We start from the raw sequence: 26,100 nt of genomic DNA on the forward strand, positions 1-26,100 counted from the left end.
GATAACTGCTGTTAAAGGAACAGTTTTGTGACAGATACCCTATGCTGCATACCCCTCTACAAATCTCATACTGACAGTACAGCACGTGTGAAAGGCTAATCCAAAGCAACATGGTTGCATCAGGTATAGTAAGCTACAAACTGCAAGTTACACATATTCGTTAATTGCATGATTTTTACATAGTGCTCTCACACTAACAACATAATTGTCAGTCAATTTTTAATATACATATATACACATTTATATACATGAGATACACAATACACTTATGTATATATTGTAGTTCTTGTACATAGATATGCTAGGGTAAAACTACTTGCACTTCCAGTCAGGTGTGATTTTTTTTAAATTAAGTTAACGCACAATAAAAGTATTTTGTATCAAAAGATGACTAAGCATCTTTAAGCTTTCATTTATGTATTGAATTTAAACATGGTATGGTAGTCTATTTGGAATATATGGATAAAGAATTACAATAAAAATGGACATTGGTTATAATATTGCTGACTACTTTGTTCATTAGCTGCTAATTATTTGTAATCATGTATAAGTTTTCCAAAATAAGCTTTCCCCTTTTCATTAACAGTTAAAGCACAACTTAAAAAATAGTTTAGCAAATTTCACATATCATCAGCAAAGCAGCGTGTCAGCACATAAATCCCCCACCAGCCAGTGACATCTAGTGGGCAGTGTGATAAACTGATTGTTCTATAAGGTCACAGAAATCAAATGAATGAGCACAACATAAAAGAAACACTACCAAACACGTTTATTTTACAAACTTTCGAGAATATCTGGTAGAAATCAGGTTTTATTGCTTTTATAATGAAGAAATGTTCAAAAATATTTTTAAAGCAAGGATCAGCTGCTGTTAAACATCAGCTTCAAAACAAATGGAGTGGATTGCAGCTCAAATTCTTTAGCAACAGTCTTTTTCGGTAAGTGTTGGCATCATTATAAAATAACAAGAGTTAAGATGCTGGTTCTACGGGACTACAAAAGGAGTTTTGTTGCCAGACCGTCTAAACAAAACAATATAATTGATATAAAATACAATTATTAACTGCTTCAAATGTACAAATAAATTCTTCTTTAGTAAAGAAGCATGGATAAATTATGTCTGTTCTTTCAGCTGGTAATTGACTATGCTGGATAACCTGGTACATGTATTTCTTGAAAAAGGAAACAGCACTGTGGAAGAAAAGTGTATCCTGCATAACAATACAGTACATAAGATTTAGACAACTATCTTTCAAGATTATATCAGATCAGAGAGTATCATTTTCTTTTCTTGGAGTAACTCAGAAATGCGCAAATTATGTTTTGGAAGATGATGGATTTTCTACCATTACGTCCATTTTGTACTTTTTACCTGAGTAACCTTAAGTAAACAGATCACAATGTGCACATACTCGCCTGACTCAGAGTTCCATGTACAGTCTATGCTCACATGAAGTATGTGTGGGGACCCTCATTAATTTAAACTGAGAATGTCAATCTGTGTGCAAAAAAAGGAACGTGTATGTGGATCAGCTCCCTCTATTGAAATCAATAGGGAAAGCATTCTAAGCAGGGGAGCTGTGCCTGGGTGGGCACTGGAACTTCTGCACCCAGGACAGATCGCTGACTGGAGTGTTTGGGCATGGCCTATTAAGCATGGCTGCTGATTTATCTCCATTCATTTCAATGGGGTCTATGTGTATCCACCAGTAAAATGAATGGAGATAGCATGTTGCTAGATTGTTTTATACAAGGTCAATTCCTATATGTGAAATGTCCAGTAATGTGCTGACACTTCTTGAATGCACTTTTACAAATACAAAGCAGGTAGGAACTTATAAAACATTTACTGCACAGTAAAGTCTACAGCAGTCTGTACAGATCAGTAGGTGTAATTAAATTATATACAGAAGATTATTTTCATCATATTTTGTGCAACTTGGCCTCCATTTGCAATTGAAAGGCTGCAGTCAACTATTCAGATATTCAATTTTTTTTACTGCAGCTAGCAATGGAGAGTACAGAAAAAAGGGGACCACAGATCCCAAACAAATACTGTGCTACGCAGACAGCTGTACATAATTCATATAGTGCATATATCAGTTACATATAGCAGCAAATACAGACAATGGCATTTACAGTTTCTAGGCTTGTTATACTTCATTTATGCGAGAATGAATGAACATTTCTATGAAAGAATGTGACTGTTAGGAAATTATGAGCTTATAGGAAAAATGTTTTCTGTTCCATGTGCAGAAAAATAGTGCAGTAGGAATAAATCCTTTCTAGTAGCAGTTAAATAATTCAAAAGCACTGTTAACTCAGAAGTTTTAAAAAAGCCACATACAAAATGAAATTTATTTGTCCTGGATGGTTCTGCTAATAAAGTTCATTGTAACACCCTTCAGAGGCTCTCATCTTCTTTGTGCTCTGTTTGCTCCATTTTCCTTGTTATTATTTTCCTCTCTTTAACCTATCACAGACTGAAATAGAATGAATATGCTTCAAGCAATTTCTACCTAGAGTCATGTTGGTGGAAAAGACACAGGTGTTCAGTCACTTTTACGAGGTAAGTTTGGAGTAACTTGGAGGAGAAAATTTACGTTTTAAGTACTTCAGAATATAAAGTGGAAGACAGCTTACTACGGTGATGGCTGACACTTTCCACAGGAAGGTCACAGTTGTGATAAAGGCAACATCTATAGACATAAAAAGGGGGAAATAAGTTATTAAAGCAGGAAAGAGGGGGAATATCCATTGGACAAGATCAATAAATATCATTGAACGATGGTCACAGGCTTTTTTAAGGGCTGTAATGTATCAGGAGCTGACTAATTTTAGGATGCAATTATACACTGTCATATGACTTTTCTAAAAATGTTTTTCTTCATCTGTCTGACCTGAAAATGGCCTGAATGACACCATGAAGAGAGATTTGAAAATATTCATGCTACTGCTCAAAGGCAAACATGACAAATAACAGGGACACGTTGTTAAAATCAGTTTCTTTTGGAAAGCCAGAACTGCATAAATAAAATTAAAGATAATTCTGGAATTAAACATGTTTAGCATTATGGATTTCTTCATAAACTTTCTTAATCTTTCTTAATCTATATTAGCCTCTTCCTGTATCATGTTAGAAGTGTCCTATATTCCCATAAGGAGCATTAATGATTGAAGTACTTTTCCAGCTTCATTGGCTGCCAGTCCAGCTCCGGGCCCGATTCAAAGTGCTGGTATTAACATTTAAAGCCTTAAACGGCTTAGTGCCAGGTTATCTGAAGGAACGCCTCCTCCTGTATGCACCTGCCCGGACCCTAAGGTCATCCTCAGGGGTCCTTCTCCGTGAGCCCCTGCCAAAGGAAGTGAGGCAGGTGGCTACCAGGAGGAGGGCCTTCTCTGCTGTGGCACCCCGGCTGTGGAATGAGCTCCCTGAGGAGGTTCGCTTGGCACCTACATTATATGCTTTTAGACGCCAGGTGAAGACCTTTTTATTCTCCCAGCATTTTAACAGTCTATAAATAAATTTTAACTTGGTGTTTTAAATTTGTAATTTTGCATTGCTGTTTTTATCTGGTTGAGCTTTTATATTGTATTTTATATTATGGTTTTATACTGTTTTATACTTTGAATGTTTTTAATTTTTGTGAACTACCCAGAGAGCTCCAGCTATTGGGCGGTATAGAAATGTAATAAATAAATAAATAAATAAGAATTGGATTCTGGGCATTAATCTAGCATCCTAGTTATATAATCTGATCCAGTCGTTCTGTAAAATCTCTTCTTAGTTTTGTTTTATTACTAAAAATAGTAGTGAAAACCTACTAGTTTCTATAGCAAGGGTGCACAACATGCTCCCCTCCTGCCCTCTGAATTTGCCTACTGCAAAACAATAAAAGTAAATTCAGTTTTTTAAAAAACCATAAATGGGCCCAATCTAGCTTGTTCTGAAGCTAAATTTGAGCCTTTCAGTGTTCCATAGCTCCTCTGGAGCATTAAAAGGGTCAAATGTAGCTTCAGACAAAGCTAAATTTGACCTTTTTAAAATGACTGAAGCAGCTTGTCACTGAAATTTGGGAGCCCTGCCTGCCCCTCCCCCATTGCTTCCATGGAGTGCCATGAATGGGGGAGGGGTCAAAAATGACCCCTTGAAGTTGTCCACCCTTGATCTATAGCTATTATTCAAGATTCTCATTATATTACCACAATCCCATCACCACATATTTATTAGACTATTGTTTTACTAAATCAAATGATGTGGATAACCAGTTACAACTGACGACTGAAATTTGCTCCAATTTGAACTAATGAATCTTAGGATTTTTGGAGGGCCCAATAACCACATCTCTACATCTTTCAAAAAACATTATAAAAAAGAAACTTCATGATGCCCCCCCTCACCATTTGAATCTAAAGTTAAGTTTGTTTTTCAGGACAAACCTACCCTTTTTTACTTCAAGGAAAGGAAAGAAACCTCTCGTGCAAGCACTGAGTCATTGCTGACTCTTGGAGGGACGCCAGCTTTCGCTGACGTTTTCTTGGTAGGCCTTATAGCGGGGTGGTTTGCCGTTGCCTTCCCCGGCCGTTATTACCTTTCCCCTAGCTAACTGGGTACTCATTTTACCGACCTCGGGAGGATGGAAGGCTGAGTCGACCAGAGCCAGCTGCCTGAAACCAGCTTCTGTACCATTTAAACCTGCATCCTTCATGTTAGTGATAGCCCCATGGATATGAAATGGTTGAAGGTGTGGTGGGGGTGAGGGGGTGCATATAAGCTCCACCCCCAACATCCCAGCTCCTCCGTAGATCTTTGTGCATTGAGTACATTCAGTTGAACATGCTTACAAATTTCCGCACAATCAGGAACCTGAATAAGGCAGGGTTCCTGAACATGCTCACAGGGAGGTTTTTGTGTTCAGGTGAACACCTTTACAACCTTCCTGCAGACCTTAGCACTAAATGCACAAAGGCCTTTACAGGGACATTAGGGATGGGGCTTGCATGTGTGCCCTTGCCCCAACAACGTCTTAGCCATCAGATGTGCAGTATTTTTCTAACAGTGGTTGATAACGTCTTTATGTAATGGTAAATAATTACTAAGTATTTACAAATTGATGAAATAGGGAGCGCTTTGTTTTTCACTACTAGAAAAATTATGCCTATATTTGAGTTTGTCTCAGTGTTCTATGGGGCACCTTACCTTTAAGGAAAATAGCAATTATACCTACCTAAGAAAGCTCCAAAAGACACTCTGCCTATGCCTGCTCCGATAAGGTAGAAGAAGAAAGGACAGATTTAAAGGAAAACAAGGAAATAAGATGCATTTTTTTAAAAAATGAATGTATTAGAGAGCTCTGAAAGTTTTAAAGAGGTTAGTACTGTTTGAAGATTACTCTCCTATATATAGACTACACATTACATACTGGAGCATATTCTAAAAGTGAACTTAATAAGTAAAAGACAGAGGTTGCTAACTATGTGCCCAACATAAATTTGAATTTTGATTATGGGATGGGAATATCCTAATGGATGTGTGCAAATCCTTGGGAAAAAGGTCAGATTTTCATTTATAATGAAAGGTATTTCTTTTCAATAAGTTGCCAGGAGTTCACCTATGGCAACTGATCAATGTAAACTAGGTCAAATGAATACAGCAATAAAATTAATCAATAATTTAAACAAGAACTGCTGTCCTATTTTATATTTTAGCTATGACTAACAGTTTTTAAACATATTGCATCTTAAAACAGGGTAACATTCACATTATACAGGTGATAGCAACTCACCAAAATATTCATTTAGAAATGCAAGAGAGGCCACATAGCAGCAAAGACTGAAGACTTCAGCCACCACCATTAACCAGTGCCATGTCCGTATGGTAAGTGCAACCATCAAGAGCTCAGTCAGGATTAGAGCAGTGAAGGAAATGGCAACAACGTGTACGAATTCAGATTCAAAAAGCAAAAGTGCTCCATACATCAGAATGCCACCTAAGAGAGAGATAACAGTGATTTAATTACAAATGCATCATATATTTTGATTTTTTTAATCCATTCATCCTTGCAGCACCATCTTTAAAAAAAATCTTGTTATTGTAAAAAGCAGTTTTCAATCATTTTGAAAAGATAGCTGCCAAAGTAAACTTCTCAAGAAATAAACATATTTCAGTAACATTTACCTTTTCTAGATATGCCTATTCATTGTTTCAACATGCTTTCATTTTATTTGTGACCATAGACAAAGGTGCAGAGAAGGGATTTAAGTAACATTATAATATAGATTTCTTGAAACAGGACTCCTAGGGCTCTATGAAGAAAAGCTGTTGTGCAGTATATGAAAATACATGTACTCATTTCCCAGGTTTTGTAGATTAACATTTGATTAAGATCCTTTCATGCATCCCCCCTCCCACACACTCCCTGAAGTGGCTGCTAACTACACCCCCGGAACATCAGAGCATCCCACATTAAGCTGAATGCACAAAAAGGGCCCTACATGTGTGCAGCTCTGTGTGTAGTGACTCTCACACAATTGTGCAGCATTCCTAATTGTGTAAAAGATCCTATACGGAAGTCTTTAACATATTCAACTGATCACGTGGATTGCAATAGGCATGAGAGTTGCCTCAGCACCAGGAGGACAGGGAGCTGGAGTGGGCATGCATGAAAGGATCCATCGAGTGGCGTGCATGGAAGGAGACCCAATTTAAAGAGGCATGCACTGAAACTACCAAACTATGCTGCTCTTCAAATTTTATATTTCAAGACAAACAGAAACAATACCCTGCCCTTGTGGGTGAAATTTAAGCTTTTGGAATATGTGAAGCTGTTAAAGGACAAAAAATTCTTTACTCCAGAAAAAATGAGCCAGATCTCCTACCTTGATAAATACTGATTAAAACCCAGGTGAGGAAGGTCTTAAATGACAAGGATCTTCCCTAGAACAAACAATGAAGACAGGTTAGTTAACAACTTTAGAAAAAAAAAATGAACAAAGACCCCTGAAGCACCTTAAAGACTGATAAATTTATTATGGCATAAGCTTATGTCATAAAAGTTTATGGACTAATAAATGTGTTAGTCTTTAAGGTGCCACAAGACTATTGTTTTTGAAGCAACAAACTAAAAGGGTTATAAACGAAAAGGCAAAATATGTAAATTTACAGATTCACTTTGCAAAAAATCATGCAATTTTGCTGCAAGTTTTTTTTAAAAAAAGTTCTGGTGTTTAGAGATCAATCTTAAAGGAGAAAAACTATAAATATGTACCTAAATACAGGGATATAAGACACACTCAGGAAAACTGCTGTCACTTAACTACTTGTTTTAGATTATAATTCCACTGGGTGTTGTCAAGGAAAGAATTACATTTAGGGTGGAATGATAGGATGAAAAGCATCTTGGGTTCATTCATTTAATACATTTCTATACCACCCAATGGGTAAAGCTCTGTGGAGCAAAGATTGCAGAAGATATGGGCTGTGACTTCCTGCAACTGCATTTGGTACTAAAAGTGGAAAGATTTAGTTTAAACTTTGACAGAAAGATGCAATTTCCCATGTAATGTATAATCACATTACTAATGCATTGCTGTCCACAGAAAAAAAACATGTTCCCCTGGACTAAGTGCAACTAACTTAGTTCCAGACTAAGTTAGTTGCACTTAACTTCTATTAAGTCAAGTTATGACTAACTTGTCCCATTAGTTTCATTTGGACCCAAGTTCAACTAACTTACAGCATAATCATATACATGTATACTTAGAAGTAAGTTCCAGTGAGTTCAAAAGGACTTACTTCCAGGTCAGTGTATATAGGATTGCAGCCTTAGGTTGAAATCCAATTCAGTTTTTTTACTGATGGAACTGCTTCTGGGAGGGAAGCACTTCCCTGTTCCGCCCCCTGCATGCTCTCAAACTCCCCGTTCAGAAGACACCTCAAACCACGGCTTTAACCACAGTGGTGAAGCCAGAAAGCCAGGCTGTGTTATGAAGACACTTTAAACCATGGCTTTAACCACAGTGAATAAGGCTTCCTGGCTTAAACACCATGGTTAAAGCTGTGGTTTAAGGTGTCTTCTGAACACAGCCCGGCTTTCTGGTTTAACCACCGTGGTTAAAGCCATGGTTTAAAGTGTCTTCTGGACGGGGCCATTATCTGCATGAGGCATGGGGGGCTTCAGCAGGGAGGAGAGAGGGACACAGTTAAGATGTATGAGCAGGCTTCTGCTCATGTGGTGTTGATTTCCACTCTTAGTCTGGATCCTACTCATGGTATTTCAGAATGTTTTCACCCAATCTAACACGAACAGTAAGAGCAGACCCAGAAGACAGGTGAAATATTTTCAACATTACAGAAATCTGAGCAAAAAAGAAAAGAAAAAAATCTTGGAACATGAATGTTTAAGTAAGAGAATTCTGAAACTTGTACAATAAAAAATAATTTATTTTTTGAGAGCCACAATATGCACATCTTTCAGCAAGCACAGTAAAAAACACTTTCAATCCAGTGAATTCATTTCCCTAGAAACGAAGGTGAATAATAATGGGGCTTTCTACAGACATAAGAACAAATTTCAAGGATTATGATCTTTTCAGGTATGTGCCTTTCCTTGACCCTATGGACAAAAACATGTCAGCTATATGTTTACACACTTACACATACGGAATACTCTTACCTTAGTAAGGTCTTTGTAAAGTTCTGGATATAGCAATGCCATTTCTGGTTTCACATCCTGATCTAACACTAAGGAGAAGACTGGAAACATAGTGTATATGGTTGCATACCTTAGGGAAAAATATTTTGAAAGTATTTGAAAAATATTTAACACACATATCCTTTATATACATTCTTCCTCCCTTCGCTAGTAAAACCTTGGTGTTCGTGCAAACTACAGTTTATGTTGGGTTTGCTTTGGACATGTTGCTTTTCAAAAAAATAAAATGATAAACATACGACCTGGTCCTGGACATACACATCTGTTTTGGTTTGTATACTTTGTATAAAGGACACCCCCCTTTTGTGTAAAGGGCCTTCCTGCTGTGTGTGGATTCAGTGAACATGTGGTAAACTGAAGAAAGGACTGACATACTTCCCTATACAGAAATCACTTCTGTGAAATACATTTTCTCTAATATGAAACAGCCATTAGTTACATGCATTTCACTGGTTTCTATCTAAAATTAGTATGGCTGTGAAATAAAGTTTTCAAAGGGCCACAGAAAAGGCTCTTGTGGCCAGTTTGTGAATGTTACTGTTCAACTTATTTACCCTAACTATGTGAGGAATGTATTATTATTATTATTATTATTATTATTATTATTATTATTATTATTATATTTATTTATATAGCACCATCAATGTACTGGCTTTACGATAGTCTTTGAAACCAAAAAACAAAACACCTCTGAAATAAAAGTTTTCAAAGGGTTATATTTCTTACTTACCCTACCATTAGGAAACCCTGGTATAAAGGAACAGATGCAAAATAGAAGACTGAAGAAAACACAGCCTAGAGAAAAAACAGTAAATTATATCAGCTTTATAAAAGATAATGAGTGTCATCAGACAGGTAGACTTTCGCATTTCCCTACCGTCGCTATGGCCTCCTGCTGTTGTCCCACAATAGTGACAATCTTTTTACACGGGGAGAGAAAGAGGAAGCAGCAACGACCATGTGGCCCATTCAGGGGACATTTTTATCACGCTGCTTTTCCTGCACACAACAGGAAATGGTAGCACAATCCATTTTTTAAAAAGACAGATTAAAAGCGGCCGATTTTGCTATGGAACAACGAGCGGAAGGAGCGGGAGGCACACGTTGTTGTCTAAAGGACGCGTGAAAATCTGTAAGTGGGCAGTAGCAAGTATGTGATAAAATGCTCGTCATTTAAACAAAGAGAATGAAAAATTCTATAAACCATTCTCCATATAAACAAAAGAAATTAAATACCTGCATAGTTGAAATAATAAGGCCTCTGTGCATGACAAATTGACCAAGTGCTGCTGATCTTTTATAACTATTCCGACCATGTACCATCAGCAGTCTGCCAATATGTTTAAACTGTGTAATGGAAAAATCGGCAGCCAAGGAAGCTTGTTTCCCCTCCTAAAAATAAAACAACAAATTAAAACTATCAATACTGGATAAAGTATCATCTCAGAAAATCAGTCTATTAACATGCAAAACAACAAGCACCTCCAAATCCAAACCATGAATTTTTATACATAACACACAATGTTGCTATTGTCATTACAAGACACAACGAATAAGATATTTATTTATTTACAATATTTATATACCGCTCCCCATTCAAAATTTCAGAGTGGTGTACAAGATAAAATAAAATAAAAACAGAATAATACGCCTTAAAATAGATTTTTAAAAGAGGCCAAATGAAAAGTGAACCGTGAGTCATGGTCGGTCATTAAGGAAAGGCTTCCTAGAACAATGATATGCATATATTAGACACTCATGCGTTGTATCCAATTGATGACTCCCACCATCAGTGGAAGGGGGCACAGCTTTCATCAGCAGAATGGGCAGGGGACATCCCCACCCCTGGGAAGCTCCTTGTACTGCCAAAAAATCTGTTTCAGAGGGTTGGGAGGATCCTCCAAATAAGATTTTTGGGGGGGGGCACAGGGGGAGAAGAGGAGAGTTTGTGTTAATGGAAGTCTGCTTGTGCAACACTGGATCTCTTCCATTGTCTATTCTGTTAACTGATGCATTCCAACACATTATTAAGTGCACATTTAATCTAATCTGCAAACATTATACCTTTCCTTCAATCCCAATTCCACAGTCTGCTGCTTGGATCATATTGACATCATTTCCTCCATCACCTGAAAAAAATGTGAAATATCCAGGCATCTTTTAGATGGGTTTGGCAAGCTTTTAACATTTATTAGTTATATTTAGTTTTACTTTGAATTCGGTTATAAGTTATTTGAATTCACTTTTAGGTTAAAAGTAGTTTTGCTTTTTCAGTTTTGGGAATGCAAAACAATACAAAAACAGACAAATTACAGGTCATTGTATATCCCTTACTTCAACCATCTCCTACATGTAAATGACAATTCAGAGTACCTATGTTGACAAAAAGAACTGGTGATCTTATTTATGGCTGCAAAAGCAGTGTTTACAAAATTTTGAAAAAAGCAGTGAATCTCGACTGAATAACTTTGGACATTCAAGGGCCACAATCCATGCCTGCTGAAGCCCATTAATTGAATTTGGCTGAAGCATGCCAAACTCTATGTTGGATTGTAGCCAAAGCCCTGCTATATTGCTATTACAGACAAATTCACTTATCAGCTTGAACTATCTCTGGGCAGGCACCACCAGCAGAGTATTTTTGGTGAGGGCTCTCTTCCTTGGCTGCTTGGGTATACAAGGAAGCTTGCATATCACAAAAATGATTACAGTAAAGTATGTTTTTGCATTTGGACTATTAATGTAGTAGGGGGATTTGCTGTATTATAGAGGAATAAGGAGCTAATAGAATAATTTGTGCTTGCTAGCCATTGTTCTCTGAGCTGTAATTACTATTGATTCATTTTTGTAAAAATCTTGAATAAATAAATAAAATTAAACAGTTTTGCTCCAGTTAACATTTTTTTTAAAAAAAGAGAGACTTTCACACTATTTTTTACTATATTTTGAATTTATTTTTCATTATTGTGACTGAGAGGTCAAACATTTCCTTAGTTTTCCAACAGGAATGAAACCAGAGTCAATACTTACCTATGGCACAGGTACGTTTTCCTGTGTGCTGTTGCAACAATTTTACAATGTGGGCTTTTTGTGTTGGAGAACATCGGCAACATACTACAGCTGGACATTGACACGCCAATTCTACGAATTCATGCTCATAGTACTTCAAACAGACCTACCAAAAGAAATGGAGGTTGGGCATTCAATAAAATTTCATCAGTAATTTTAGGTCAGCCAACATGAGGCCAAGCAGTTGGCTGGAAGTTGGATTACTTTTCAATACTATTCCAATGCCTTAGAGCAGGGGTGGGGAACATGCAGCCTGTGGGCTATAAGTGGCCCATGGGCCACATGCGGCCCTTGCCACCTACAGGTACACTCTCTACCCCTGTGCCAAACTCAGAGTGACCTGGTGGGAAAATGTGGCCATAGCTGCTATAGAGCACCAAAAGGATCAAATTTAGCTTGCAAATAGTATTTACAGACACTATTTTTTGGGTGACCTTGCAGACTGTGACTTGTGGGGGAGGAAGGTCCAGAAAGTGAAAAGGGCTCTTGGAACTCTTGCACTATGCACACATTTTTTTCTTTGGATCCTGACCAGTCTTTGGATTCTGGCCATAACATAAAACCCTGAGCACTTTAGGGTCAATTATGAGGGAAAAGGCTTGAATGAAACTTTGCCTTGGGCTAAGTAAAAAAAAAATCACTGAAACAACAATTTGAATGTTACAAAAATGGGATTGACAGGTCACAGATGAATTAATGCCATATGCTATTTAATCCTCAAACTGCTCAATTTTTTTTAAAAAAAACATTTCCCATTTCATTTTCTGCAAACTATGCGACAAATGGATGTGAGAATGAGAACATAGGTCTTTATTGTGTTCTTCTATTTCATATAATAACATTAAATAGGTTCTAGAAAGTGTTAATGAAGACTTCTTATTGAAAGCTGTAGAAAGTACTACATGTGATTGCACCCATAGCTCTTTGCAGAAAGGAGACTAAAACAATATGGTGGGCACCATATTATGGTGACTTGCAACTCCTTCTCAGTCTTATCATTTCCTCTGAAGTGCACTCTGCAATCTGACCAGAAGGCCTGGTCTGACTGCTGATTCCCAACAGTTATCCTGGCCTCCATGTAACTTGGAATGGGGGAATTTCATCCTCACCAACAAGCATGGACAACATTGCTTGAACAATAGCTTTACCCATTCATCAACTACATTCTCACAAAACAAGATGACAAGCCAAGGAGCAGTTAGTTTTACCCTACCCAGTGCCTGTTTACCCTACCCTGTGCCTGTTTGCATTCTCTTCCCCTCCTTATTGTTTTATTATGATTTTATTAGAATGTAAGCCTATGCGGCAGGGTCTTGCTATTTACTGTTTTACTCTGTACAGCACCATGTACACTGATGGTGCTATATAAATAAATAAATAAATAAATAAATAAATAGTAATAATAATAATAGCTAGATGTGCTATGCCTGGGCACAGTTGAGAGCAGGACAAATTTCTTTCCTCTGAAGCAAGATACCATTGAAAATGCTCATTCTTAAGCCTTCTTAGTAGGAATCTCAGTAAGGATTCTTGTGGCAGTGCCGATGTACACTGTAACTGGCACCTTCTAAACAAGGAGACTGCAAACTTCAGAGGGACTCTTGCTTTTGTTGGCCAGCCCCCAAAATCGCAAAAACTCTATAATTACTCACAGGAGTTTCTTACTGCCTGGCAAACAGGTACTTTTGGTGACAGGACTATGGCACCAGACAAAAGAAATACCTGGTACCTGCTCTTTAATTTGGGTTTATAGTATTAGGTGTTATATGATGTAAAACAAATTGCAGACTTGTTTCACCCAAAGGTGTTCTTCGGTCCTCTTTTCATTGTTTGTTGGAAAGCATACTTAATCATTTTTAAAAATTACATTAACAGTGCTGCCTATTGACAAGAGCCAGGGCCTTACCTCCAGAGAGTCCCCAGATATTACCAAAGCACAGTCATGTTTCCTCCTGAATGCGTTTAGCTCCAAATGAGCTTCTCCACGATTTGTTACCTTAATTAAAAAGGAAACATAAAGTTCAAGGTGGAACTGTTAAATATATTTATATGGATACACAGCTACTCTATATAATGAAATTCCTCCTTTGTGTTTTTTTCCAGTTCTTTTATACAGATTGTGTTAGCTAGGATAAAGACTGACAAACTTAACTCCTGCCACAATCTTTGCTTTCCATTTCCAAGCCCTGATGTAGCACACATTATTTAGTTACATAAATATAATTCTGACATAATACAAAAAAAAAAAAGGAGGGGAGAAAGGGTTTGCAGAAGCCGCGGCTCATTCTCCGAACATGAAACTACGGTCTGAAACAGGCCAATAGTTTTCTAGAAGATGTAAAATATATTATTGGAACTAGATCATGTGTTCTACATCAGTGTTCTCCAAGCAGAAAGGATGCAAAGAATGTGAAGCAGAGGGTGGCAAATAAATTCCAAAGGAAGTGGAAGCTTTTACACAGCGATCATTCCAAAGGTAGAAGCCCTCATACAGTGAGGAAGGGAGGGGACTAGGGAGTGTGAAAGCCCAAGGCTCACTGCAGTTTATTCTCTAGTTGTGTCTGAAGCAGGCCTTTTTGAGGCTAAAATAATTTTAAGGATCAAACATGTAAAATATGCTATCGATCCAAGTCCTACAGTTTCAAACACTTCTAAAATTAAGAAATACACTAAAATTCTATTGCTTTGATCCAGCTGAGCATTGTTGCAAATCACTCACGTGTAGGAATTTTCCCCACATTCCCAGTCAACAGGAACATAAAAGTATATGTCCAATCAGTACCAGAATGCCCTGCATAGAATGGGATATCCATGAATGCTTCCCATACTACATCCAGTCCTTTCTCTAAGCACTATGCAAGGTATTTGTATTCTTCATGAGTGAACTGAGCAGTGGGCTGAGACCTCTAGGTTTAGATTGGAGGGTTGAATTATACGGAATTGCAGGTGTCGGTAAATGAAAAACTAAGACTGCAATTCTATATACATTTACTTGGGAGTTATCAGTGGCACTTGCTGCGATGAAACATGGATAGGAAATCGTTGATAAACTGCGCAATCTTCTTATTAAGCAATTTAAAATGCTATAAACATTATGAAGCACTTCTTTTATTATTTTGAACCAAAATAATCTGTAGCAAGATAGTTTTATAGAATTCTACTGTCTGATGCATTAATAAGTCACATGTTCCAAACTGAAACACTTTCAGGGGTAATCTATTTTAACTAATGTCATAATTAAAATTAAAATCTACGTAAAATAAAATAGACTTTGCTGTGAAAAATAATTTGTGATGATACAACCTGGAAAGGTCAAGAATAATTGATTTAAAATTCTATCAGAACCATTAATAACTTAACAGCAAATAGGAGTCTTCAGGGCCTAATTTGCCATTCTGATGTTTCAAAACAAATTACATTTATATGTAAATTATATTCAAATAATTATTTCTGTAAGTGCAAGAGGCTCATTTAGAATTCAGACATACTAATGTCTGATTACTCAAAGACTGGGAAACTTTTCTTCAAATTCAATACTGCTAACATGGTCAAATTACAAATACATATCAAGTTATTCAGCTTGTAGTAAATTTATAAATAAAAAACTCACTTGAGATCAAAGCTAATTTTATTTGTAAAACATAGCTGCAGGTTTAACATTTGCGAGTTTGTCTTTTGAAGTATTTGGATTTATTTGTACTCTTATGAGCACTTGTGTAATTCAAGAGTTTCTTCACATTAGGCATAGAAGTAATGGGAGTCACATCTACATAAAAGTGTAGATCATCAGAATAATATCCTTAGCCCCAAACCATTTAGGGTTGTAAAGATCAAAACCAGCTTGGAAACAGACCAAGACTGCATTATTTTTTTGCCACGCCATGGTAATTAAAAATTGATAGCTAAGAGCTACAAGTTAGGTGAATCCGAGGATCATTCATGTTAACAGATTAAAATCACTTACTAAAACAAAAACAACTCTTCTAAAAAAAAAATCCACCCAACCTATTTTCAGTACTAAACACACTCAGGGCCAATTGAGGTGAGATGCAGATAAGTGAATGGATTTCCCAAAGTTTCCTTTAAAAACACATACACAGCTGTGGGAAACTACAAAATAGATTGGGGTTGAAGCTCAGGGAGGAGAGAGCATTGAGAACAACCCCCCCCCCCACACCATTTCCCCAATCTAAGTTATCCTGGTGGGGAAAATAATCAAGTATGTAGGTTTTCCCCAATGGGGAAAAGAGTTGGGGTATGTATGAATGTGTGTGCACAGACAGTTAGATCAGGAAAAGGGTGTGGGAAGAAGGGTTAAAGCCCCTCTCTCCCAGCTCCATGGACCAAATCCAATTCCCTCCCACCCCCATAGCTCCCTTTAAGAAAAACAAAATGTTGGGAGATTAAAAAAATAGATCTTCCACATATCATTTAGTTAAAACTAAATTGAAAGAAACTACATGACCTATCCAAAAAAAGTTTCCAAGACGTTCTCAATGTAGCTGGAAAGACATGGAGCTGGCTTTATTTCATTTTAGCTATCATCACACATGGGGGTAAGATGGAACAGAAGGCGTGTATCATGTACATTTTTTTATGTGGCCTAATTTCCATAGGAGTAGCCTTGTTAATCTGTTGCAACAAAACCAACAAGGAGTCTTGTGACACGTTAAAGACACATTTATTATGGCATAAGCTTTCATAGACACTACCCAGTTCATCAGATGAAAACTAGGTGCACTTCCAGTGCTTAATGACATGTGTCAACTTGTGCACATGCACTGGTGTGTGTGTGTGTACATATTGCACCTGCACAGGCCACATAAATGGGAAACACGCAGAAACATTTCATCCATGTTAAATGTGAATCATTCATACATACATATTGAGTGGCTATGAAATGAATGAACACATTTTACACCACTACCAAATAAGAATATAGTAGGGTAATGAGAAATATAAAGAATTGGAAGCTTATACTTACAGGTCTGAAAATATGAATATCTTGTGCTCTGGATACTAAATGGGAGCTTTTTGCAATACAAGTGGCAGTCTCTAATTTATCTCCTGTTAGCATCCATATCTATGAAATAATTTTAGAGTTAAAGTTGTTTCATTGCATGCCTACTGCATTCACCAAAAACTACAAATATGTATTCTCTAAGCCATGTCCTCAGCATCCTGTTCAATAACTATCACAGTACATTGTTCTTATGTCTTTAAAAAATGTAAAGAAAAAATGTTTTTCTTTCTGCTTGGGAGAATATGCAGAGTCTAGCTGTTGGGGCTGTATGCAGGCAGAAAGGGATACCTTAGCTTGATAAGAAGGCCAGCTTTCCCCCTTTTTTCTCTTAGAATATCGCAATCACTACTGTGTTAATTATTTCCTTAGCTTGATGAAACAGTATTCCCAGATTATAAATTCTCCTGAGGCAGAAAAATGGCAAAGGTTTGATCCTGCTTCATCTGGAATCATCTGCCCCGTCTGCAAGAAGGCCTGAGAAAGAGATTTCTCTCTCTGTCTAGCAAGTTCAAAAAGTAGGTTCTAATATAATTTTCTTTCTCAGTTGCCTCCTTAGAATGGGTAGCCAGACAACTTGTAGGATCTATCTAAATGTGGATGCTTTTAGGGGTATCCATTAATATGAGGGTCATGGCAAGAGTACTGTATAATGCCAATATTTTCTTACAGGTCTATGTCTACTACTTTGTTACATAGTTACATAGTTTTACCCTCTGCATCCTAATATGAGCAATCAAAATACTTTACATTGCAAAACAAGATATATTGTTTCTTAAGATGTATTATTTCATTAACTGTTCCAACAGACATGTAAGATAATTTAGCATTGTTATCCCATTATTGCTGATATGAGCTAAGGCTGAAAGAATAAGTAGCTAATCTAAAGACAGAGAGCGAGTTCATGCTGAAGGTGAAGTTTCTACTGAGATCTAAAGCTCTGGAACTGGCAAGTCCTGAAATTTTTCCTATCTGAACACTATCCTCTGTTCTGGCCACAATTTCCTGTGTCTCCCATCTAAGCTCTAGGGCAGCCTCCCCCAACTTGGTATCGTCCAGATATTTTAGATTACAGCTCCCATCAGCCCCAGCCAACATGGCTAATGGTCAGGGATGATGAGAATAGTAGTCTAAAACTTCTAGAGGGCACCAAGTTGGGGGAAACTGCTCTAGGCATTTCTTCATGCAGTAACCATTGCAGTGTATAAATAGACTTGTATGTGGCTGCATTCATGGACTATTTCACACAGGACCACTCAGTGGCCACTGTATCTATGTGGTGCTGCTATAACCACAGTGATGTGCATTTTTGTCTACATTTCACATAAGGAAAATTAGCTGCCTGCTGCTATTCTGTTCAAAAAAGTTTTGCACAAAAAGTGACAACGTGCGAGAACAGTGAGAGAGTGAGACAGCAGAGCCAAGCTGCTGCTTAAAAAAAAAGCCTTGTCTACTTTGCAGGAATGTGTCCAGTATTCAAAAGCTCCCTGCATCTTTTAATTCTCACATGGTAATGGACTGTACCCTTAATTACCTATGGAAATATACAATACAAAGATAAGAAATGTAAAGAAACAATTAACAATCTGACAAACAAAGAAGGAAAGGTTAGTACCTTTATTCCAGCATTTCGCAGCATCTCCAGAGTTGGCCTAACATCAGCCTGAAGTTGATCTTCAACTCCAGTGAGACACAGTAATTCCATTTCTCTTTCCAAACTCTCCACAACTGCTGCCACCTTAAGGGTTCTGTCATGTATACTTAATTTTGCTTGGTTATATCGATTCTATTTGCAACAAGACAAAACATAACCTTATTTTGTGGCCTCTTGTAGATAGAAGAGATGCTAAGTGTTCCAGTATTTATTGACAATTAGGAGTTAAGTCATAACCAATTAGAAAAGGACCGTGCAAAATGCAACACCTATAGCACGATGCAGTCCAAGGACTTGATTTAGAATCTTGAGATTCAGATATCATCAAAGATGTATATATCATTTCATTACTGGCAATGAGAAAATAAGATCATGCTGAAGATAGAAATCAAAGGCAATTAAAAGTCATCTAAAAGTGTTGCACCTGTAAGTTTCAAGCTTTAAAATCCCACTTATGATTTTTGTCAGCCTGATCTGTGATTTGAGTATCTGATATTGGTAGTATCAAGGACCTCAGTCAACATAGCTGGGTCCTGGAAGTTTCATGTAGTAAGTTATCTCACATTTCCCAATCTGTCACTAAATTCTCAAAAAAACCAACAACAAACGCATGGAATAGGATTAACAAAAAATATCCAGACTCAAAGGGGATGGTGTGTGTGTGTAACTATAGTCCACATACCTAGGGAAATAGTGGCTCACGTGAGCAATCCACTTGTGTAAGCAGTGTAACATAATAGGGGGGATTCAAAGATTATTGCTGTGATTAAAAGGGTGAGGAGACACCGATAAACAGAAAACTTCTGGAGCAAATCTTCACCTGATTTACAAACTATTATTTGGAGTCTTGTAGACCAAAGTAAACCAAACCTTACACAAGGGAGGGAGGGGCCACAGCTCAGTGATAGAGCATAGGCTTTCAATGTATAGATGTTCCAGATTCAATCTCCAGCATCTCCCAGGGGTTGGAAAGATCTCTGCATAAGACTATGGAAAGTTCCTTTCAGTCAGAATAGTTAATAATGATGCAGTTCAAGAGAGCACATAAAACAATTATGAGTGGAGCCTAGACCAAAAGAATTATAAAGGTGAAATACAATATAATCATTATCATGTCAGGTAAGAAGTGTAAAGTGTAATTCCCAATTCTTCCTGGTTCAAATGATTACTTATCTGACTGGCCAATATGGGAACAGAATGAAAGACTAGGCAGGACTTTGGTTTTGTCCAGAAGAGATCTTATTTCCTTTGTTCTGTAATTTCCAGGATTCCCAGCAGCAGTGAACACTTCCAAGTATGTTCAGGAGATTCCACTGCTGCTGAAAAGCCTGGTAACTTAAGAAGGAGGACTTCACTGTCCCAGTCCTCCTTGCTGCCAATGTATCCCCCCAATTTACAAGTTATATTTGGGAATATAAGTGAAATTGGAAGGCTGGCAAGGAGCTCCCTTGGGCTTGGGGACTTTCCAAACTTTCTTGGAAAAAATCCAAGCTTTCCCAAGAGGATTCTTCAAGAAAACTTGCAAAGACCAAGTGAATGATAAAGCCATCATTAGTCTACATTAAAGAGTGATTATATATGTGAAATTCACAGAGCCAGCTTTTTAAACAAAAATATTCTTCTAAAATGTTTGTAGCACTACTAGGATTCAAGGTGTGTGTGTGTGTGTTAAATCCAGAATAGCACACAGAATGAGTATAGTGTGTGTTTTCAGGGTGATGTGTTGTTGTTGTTACCTCAAAATCCTGATACTGTTCTTCTGTTAATGATTTTTTGGCAACAACCAGAGTGCGTAGTCCTTCTCTTGCCATGTTACCACACTAAAATTGAAAATATAATTAGAAAATATAAAACAGCTATGAACCATTCAGAAATGTCTTGACAGGTGTAAGAGGCTCATTCTCCTTAGTTGAGATTTAGATAGATTTGATGCATACTGATGTTTTATTTGTGACAAGTGCTCTCTTCACAGGCTAGAAATAGAAAGCATTCCTGCATCTGCCCTGATAATATCTACTGACGTCTGATGCAACATCCTCATTTTATAAGATTTTTTGTCCCTTGAAGCAGGTGTTACAACAGATGTGGTCCTTTCAAGAGGGTTGGTACTGAGGGACTACTGTTCCATCCCATGATTTCTGGCCTCTTGGGTGCCTCAAGGCTCCAGCACGTCTCTCATGATTTTTAACGTTTACATGAAACCACTGGGAGAAACTATATGGAGGTTTGCACTGAGATGTCACACAGCTCTACCTCTCATTTCCATCTACTAATCTGGGTGGACAGTCGAGACCCTAAAGAGGTGTCTGGAAGTCGTCCTGGATGGATGATGGTCAAGCAACTGAAACCTAATCAAGATATGATGGAAGGACTATTGGATAGGAAGACAGCTGATGTGGATGAAGGTTTGCAATAAATTTTGGCCAGGGTTACACTCCCTCTGAAAAATCAGGTATGCAGTTTGGGGGTATATCTAAAGCCAGTGTTATCTATGGAGCTGCAAGTCGGTCTTGGTGGATAGGAGTATCTTTTACCAGCTTAGGCTGGTTTTCCAACTGCGACCCTATCTAGAAAAACAGACCAGGCCTCAGTTACGCATGCATCAGCTATATCCAGGCTAGGACTAAAGTAACGTTCTCTATCAAGTGCTGCCTTTAAAAGACAGTACAGAAACTTTAGATGGTGCCAAATTCAGCTACCAAAGCAGTTTGATCATATATAAACCAACTTTGCATCACTGCACTGATTACCATTAGTTTCCTAATTTAAACCCCTGAACCGTCTGAGACTAGGTTGTTCCCCACCTCGATCCAGAGGGAGAGGCGGGTAATAAATAAATTATTATTGTTGTTGTTGTTGTTGTTGTTTGGAGGACTGCCAACACTCATATGAATCCCCCCAGGCTCTAAGAACAGCCTCAGAGGCCCTACTCTGGGGCCTGGCCCTAAGGTTAATCAGGCTAGTGGGTATCCGGGACAACACCATTTTAGTGGTGGCCCCACACTTGTAGAACCCCCTAGCCTGCCCTACCCCGAAAACTGTGTTTGGCCCCTTCTTTTGTGAGCTTAATGCTACTTTTATTCAGCCAAGCAGCTGTTGGTCTTATTAATGTCACCCTATTACTTTTATTCTGTTTAGGGTGAAATTGTATGGGTTGCACTCTCATTAGAGGGACGAATCCAGTTTTGGAGGCTTTTCAGTATCCAATGCCCTACCAGGCTGCTGCTGGCAGGGTGGGAGAAGCAAAAGAAGTTATTTCACCTTTCCATCCCCCTTTTTGTTCACTTTTGGTTAGAGGGGCATCTGCAATAGTTACACTGCCAGGGCTGGGGAGGCCATAGAAAGCACAATACTTCCTGTGGCAGTTGCGAAGATAAGGGGCTGTATTGGATTCCTTCCAAGGTTGTAGCAGTGTCTATGGCCTCAGGGGTGGGGGACTCCGAAGAATCTGATGCCCCTGGGGCCATTTCCCAGGGACCACAGGATTGATCTCTCCATTGTTTTCTGATTAACCTTTTTATTTTATGCCATCTAAGGGGTGGGGTACAAAAATATTAAGGAAATGTTTTCCTATAAAATTATTTCCTGCACAAGTAAACCTCATGGAAGTCAATATATTATAACGAAGGGACTAAAGTGTTTCTGATCGTTTAAATGCTCTCATCTAAAGTAATGAAGATCCTGCATCTAAGAAACTAAACAAAATCCTGTAGATCTCTGCACGACTCTTATGTCATGTCTCTTAATTTCCACAGGTTTCATTTCCTCCACTTTTGAATTAAGTTTTTAAATTAATTTTACAGGCTAATATATAATGTATCATAGGCAAACTACTATTATAATAATACTAATATGAACTGGTATTGACCTTATTTTGTTAACTTAAACCATCAGAATTAAAGAGTAATATAAAACAGGAATGTTAATTATTCTTTAAAAAGCTTGATGCTGTCTGTCTAGTGCAAAATGATTATTGATTTGACCCCATAATGCTAAACAAATTAAGCAAGTATTTTACAATTAATTGTGCATCATTATCGCCAAAAGTAATTTTTATGACACTTTATTAGGTCTTCAGGGAGTTTAATTTATTCATGCCCCTGATTAAATCAAACTGCCTGAAGCAGGTATTGATTTATATTGCCAATACCATTATGAACATGCATTGTGTGATCATCACATTACCATATTGCCTATATGTAAGGTCAAATTAAGACAATTGCTCGTGTCTAGTATAGCAATACAGTGCATTGTATTTAGTTTGTAAAAACACATTTATAGCATATCTTACAGTAGAAATCTAAAATAATTTAAATATCATTTTCAGTTATGCCTGCATTGTTCAAAGTAAAAAACTCACACACCCTCCTCACTTATCATGCCCATGAACATGGGTATGCCTAAGGTTACCTTTTAGATCCCAGCCTATATGCTTATTTATTTTGGAACTGATACTGAATACATTAAGACTTTTTAAAATATTTATCATTCTATTGGTCAGTTTGACAGTTTTCTTTTTCTTTTAATATAATACAAAATTTGGAGATCATGGCAATGCTTTAAAACCTGTTAATGCTACAATTAATTGCAACTTCTAATCCAGTATTCTTTTGGTTCATAATTTCTTTTTCTGAAATAGACAGATGTTATTTCAGTTAGAAATTACTATTTTGCCTTCTATTCTTGATTTTATAGTTCTGCATTTCTTTATGGCAGAGTAAAGAATTTATTTTTTTGTCCAAGTTGAAAGAACTATCAGATTTCTTACCTCTTCTTCTAGCCAGTCATTATACTGAACAATGGAGGACATTGCTACATCTGCACCTTTCATGTAAAATGTGATTTCACCTGTAGATTCATCCTGAAACAAAAACAAGGAAGAGCACAATCTATAGATCCCACAGGCACAGACTGAGGTGCAGAATCTTTCTCAGACACAAATTTCAACTCCTGTCTGGAATGTCTAAAAGTCAGGAAATGAAGCAATCGGTATCCCATACATATATGAAAACTTAGCTTGCAGAACTATCATCTTAGCACTAAATTTTTACTTTAGTAAATTATTACAAAGGAGACATGGTATTGGGGAAGATGTATGTGTATTATTAATATAACTTGCTATTATATTCGAAAAGTTATGCACATTTTAAAAATCACACACTTTCATAAAGATACAACTTGCAAGCCAGATCAAGAACAAAATAGCAACAAAACATACCCTCACTATGATTCCCATTCGTTTGCTCTCAGATGTGAAAGGGAAAATTTGCAGAATATAGTATGTCAGGATCTGTCCACTGGGGGTTTTCAGCTGCATTGAAGTCAAATCCCGGTTCACCAAAGTAAGACCAACACTTTCTGTCCATTGTACCAGAGCTACCTAGACAGAGAAATAGGACTGACTGTTAATTATACCCAATGCAAACTTAAGATTTACTGTACAGCATTTGAAAAATTAAAAACCAAAATAGTTTATGTACCATTTCAAGCTAGGATAACAAAATCCCTTAAGGATGACACTGGGCCTGTTCAGACAAAACACTAATGAATGGTTAACACTTTTGCAGGTAATGGGTTAGTGAGTGTATTTAAACTGTGGTTATGTAGTCACCATGGTTAGGAATGGTTCACATGACATGCTAAATCGTGGCTCACACAACACACTAAGCCATAATGTTTAGCTCAAAATGCTTGACCACCATGGCTTAGTGTGTCAATTGAACAAGGTCAATATAAATAAATTCAGTATAAACAATAAATAAACAATGTTAATTGTTTATACTGAACTTATAAATAGATATTTATAAGTTCAGTATAAACAGTAAAAAACACACCCCTCATTTTATATCACTTTTCATATAACTTTTCCATTAAGAGAACTATTTTGTGCTACTGCTGTCCATAGTTTGGAATGGATGAAAGAAATGATCACTCAGAATGATCAATCAACAATACATACAAATAGGAGATAAGTCAAAGGAAAATAGACAGTGTATAATATCAGAAAAAGTCTAATTGTTAAGCATCAAGAGTTTAATATTAATAACAATGTTTACAAATTTGGCTATTAACAAAGTAACATTAGTGTTGACCCTATCAAGGCAAGAAGCAACCAGCAATTCATCTGATCTACCAGGAAGTCTCATGAAAGAAACCCCTTGTACCCTTTCAAAAATCGGAATAAAAAGTGTATATGCAAGATATTAACTTTCATCCCAATTACAAGGACAAGCCATGAGTTGAATTTAATGATGCAAACTAACTATAGATGGCTTAGCATTACACTCGGCCCAAAAAAGGAGGCTTTTCTATATTTGGCCACAGATAATGATCTCAAATGGGGAACACAGTAATTCAAGTTCAGAATACACAAGCCATGTGCCAAAGTAAAGCACACAGAATGAAAGAAAGACAACACATTCTGTTTATCAGTATCCTGAATCCTTTGCTTAATTTCGTATGTTGCATGTGTGCTATCAAACAGAAGTAACTGTGCTGGGGAAAACAAAAACAAAGAATAGATATTTGATCAAATAGCCTTCACTCAAGAAGAAATAAAGAGGAAATGAAATATTTATATACAACATGCACATCAGAAAGCAGCAGGATCCTGAGTGAGTGAAAGTGAATATGGTTCATCTTTCCTCCTCAGTTTCTCCCAAATTCGGGTGAAATCAAAGGTGCTCTGCTTTTAAAACTACTACAGCTGGGAAAGATAGGTTGTTATGAGTATACAAAAAAAGAAAAGAAAAAAAAGTCAAGAATTAGAGAAAGTAAATATTCTTGTCCTCTTCACACTATCTGCATATTCTGATTAAAAAAACTAGTAGGAAGTATCCAAAACAATGGCAATAGGGAAATGTCTAAGCAAACAGATAGGCAATATTATCCTTTCAGCCGCAGCTTCGGAGCTAGTGTTATGGTTCACACATACAAGCCATGCTTATTATCTCATAGAATCATATAATAGTAGAGTTGGAAGGGGCCTGTAAGGCCATCGAGTCCAATCCGCTGCTCAATGCAGGAATCCACTTTAAAGCATCTGTGACAGATGGTTGTCCAGGTGCTGCTTGAAGGCCTCTAGCGTAGAAGACTGCACGACCTCCCTAGGTAATTGGTTCCATTAACTTACTGCTCTAACAGTCAGGAAGTTTTTCCTGAGGTCCAGCCAGAATCTGGCCTCCTGTAACTTGATCCCATTATTCCATGTCCTGCACTGTGAGAAGATCAAGAAGATCCAGTCATGTACAGAAGTACACAATCATGTAAGAAAATATTACTATGAAATACTAGGCAGCACACTGAGACAGTTAGAACCACAGAAATAGCTACCAACCATCTCTATGTATCGTCTGGTTCACACTATCACATATCTTCAGGTGATCATTCATTTGTGTAAACAACTGCAGCAGAACATAAGTGGGGCTTGCATTTGTGAACCAGCTTTAATATATGTTTGATGAATGGATGAGCAGATGGACCAGATGGCTGCTTTGTATTCATCAGAAGTCATGGATGATACTCATTGTGCAGCATTTGTTTCATTTTTTTTAATACTATGATGGCTTTGTATCTTCTGAGGCTGAGGAAGAAAGATTTAAAAAGTAAGCCTATACAGAGATTCAAATCCTATGCACATTAAG

The 26,100-nt window shown here is 37.3% G+C and overlaps 1 protein-coding gene across 3 annotated transcripts in view; it reads right to left on the bottom strand.

Annotated features, from left to right (window-relative positions):
• Positions 1-202: 202 nt before the first annotated feature.
• ATP9B (ATPase phospholipid transporting 9B (putative)) overlaps positions 203-26,100 on the bottom strand; it is a 170,298-nt gene continuing 144,400 nt past the window's right edge. For 2 of the 3 annotated variants that reach the window (XM_063130467.1, XM_063130464.1), the window contains exons 16-30: positions 23,676-23,837; positions 23,226-23,318; positions 20,194-20,277; positions 18,419-18,589; positions 16,768-16,866; positions 13,690-13,779; positions 11,745-11,889; positions 10,779-10,843; positions 9,951-10,106; positions 9,445-9,509; positions 8,676-8,784; positions 6,880-6,937; positions 5,787-5,990; positions 5,229-5,261; positions 203-2,699 (exon numbers count right to left, since the gene is read on the bottom strand). In XM_063130467.1, the coding sequence (XP_062986537.1) occupies positions 2,563-2,699; positions 5,229-5,261; positions 5,787-5,990; positions 6,880-6,937; positions 8,676-8,784; positions 9,445-9,509; positions 9,951-10,106; positions 10,779-10,843; positions 11,745-11,889; positions 13,690-13,779; positions 16,768-16,866; positions 18,419-18,589; positions 20,194-20,277; positions 23,226-23,318; positions 23,676-23,837 (1,671 nt within the window). In that variant the 3' untranslated portion in view covers positions 203-2,562. The remainder of the gene's footprint in view (positions 2,700-5,228; positions 5,262-5,786; positions 5,991-6,879; positions 6,938-8,675; positions 8,785-9,444; positions 9,510-9,950; positions 10,107-10,778; positions 10,844-11,744; positions 11,890-13,689; positions 13,780-16,767; positions 16,867-18,418; positions 18,590-20,193; positions 20,278-23,225; positions 23,319-23,675; positions 23,838-26,100) is intronic. The other variant, XM_063130466.1, reaches the window with a different exon arrangement.

The sequence above is a fragment of the Elgaria multicarinata genome, chromosome 7 (genome assembly GCF_023053635.1).
Source record: "Elgaria multicarinata webbii isolate HBS135686 ecotype San Diego chromosome 7, rElgMul1.1.pri, whole genome shotgun sequence".
Classification (NCBI taxonomy): Eukaryota; Metazoa; Chordata; class Lepidosauria; order Squamata; family Anguidae; genus Elgaria; species Elgaria multicarinata.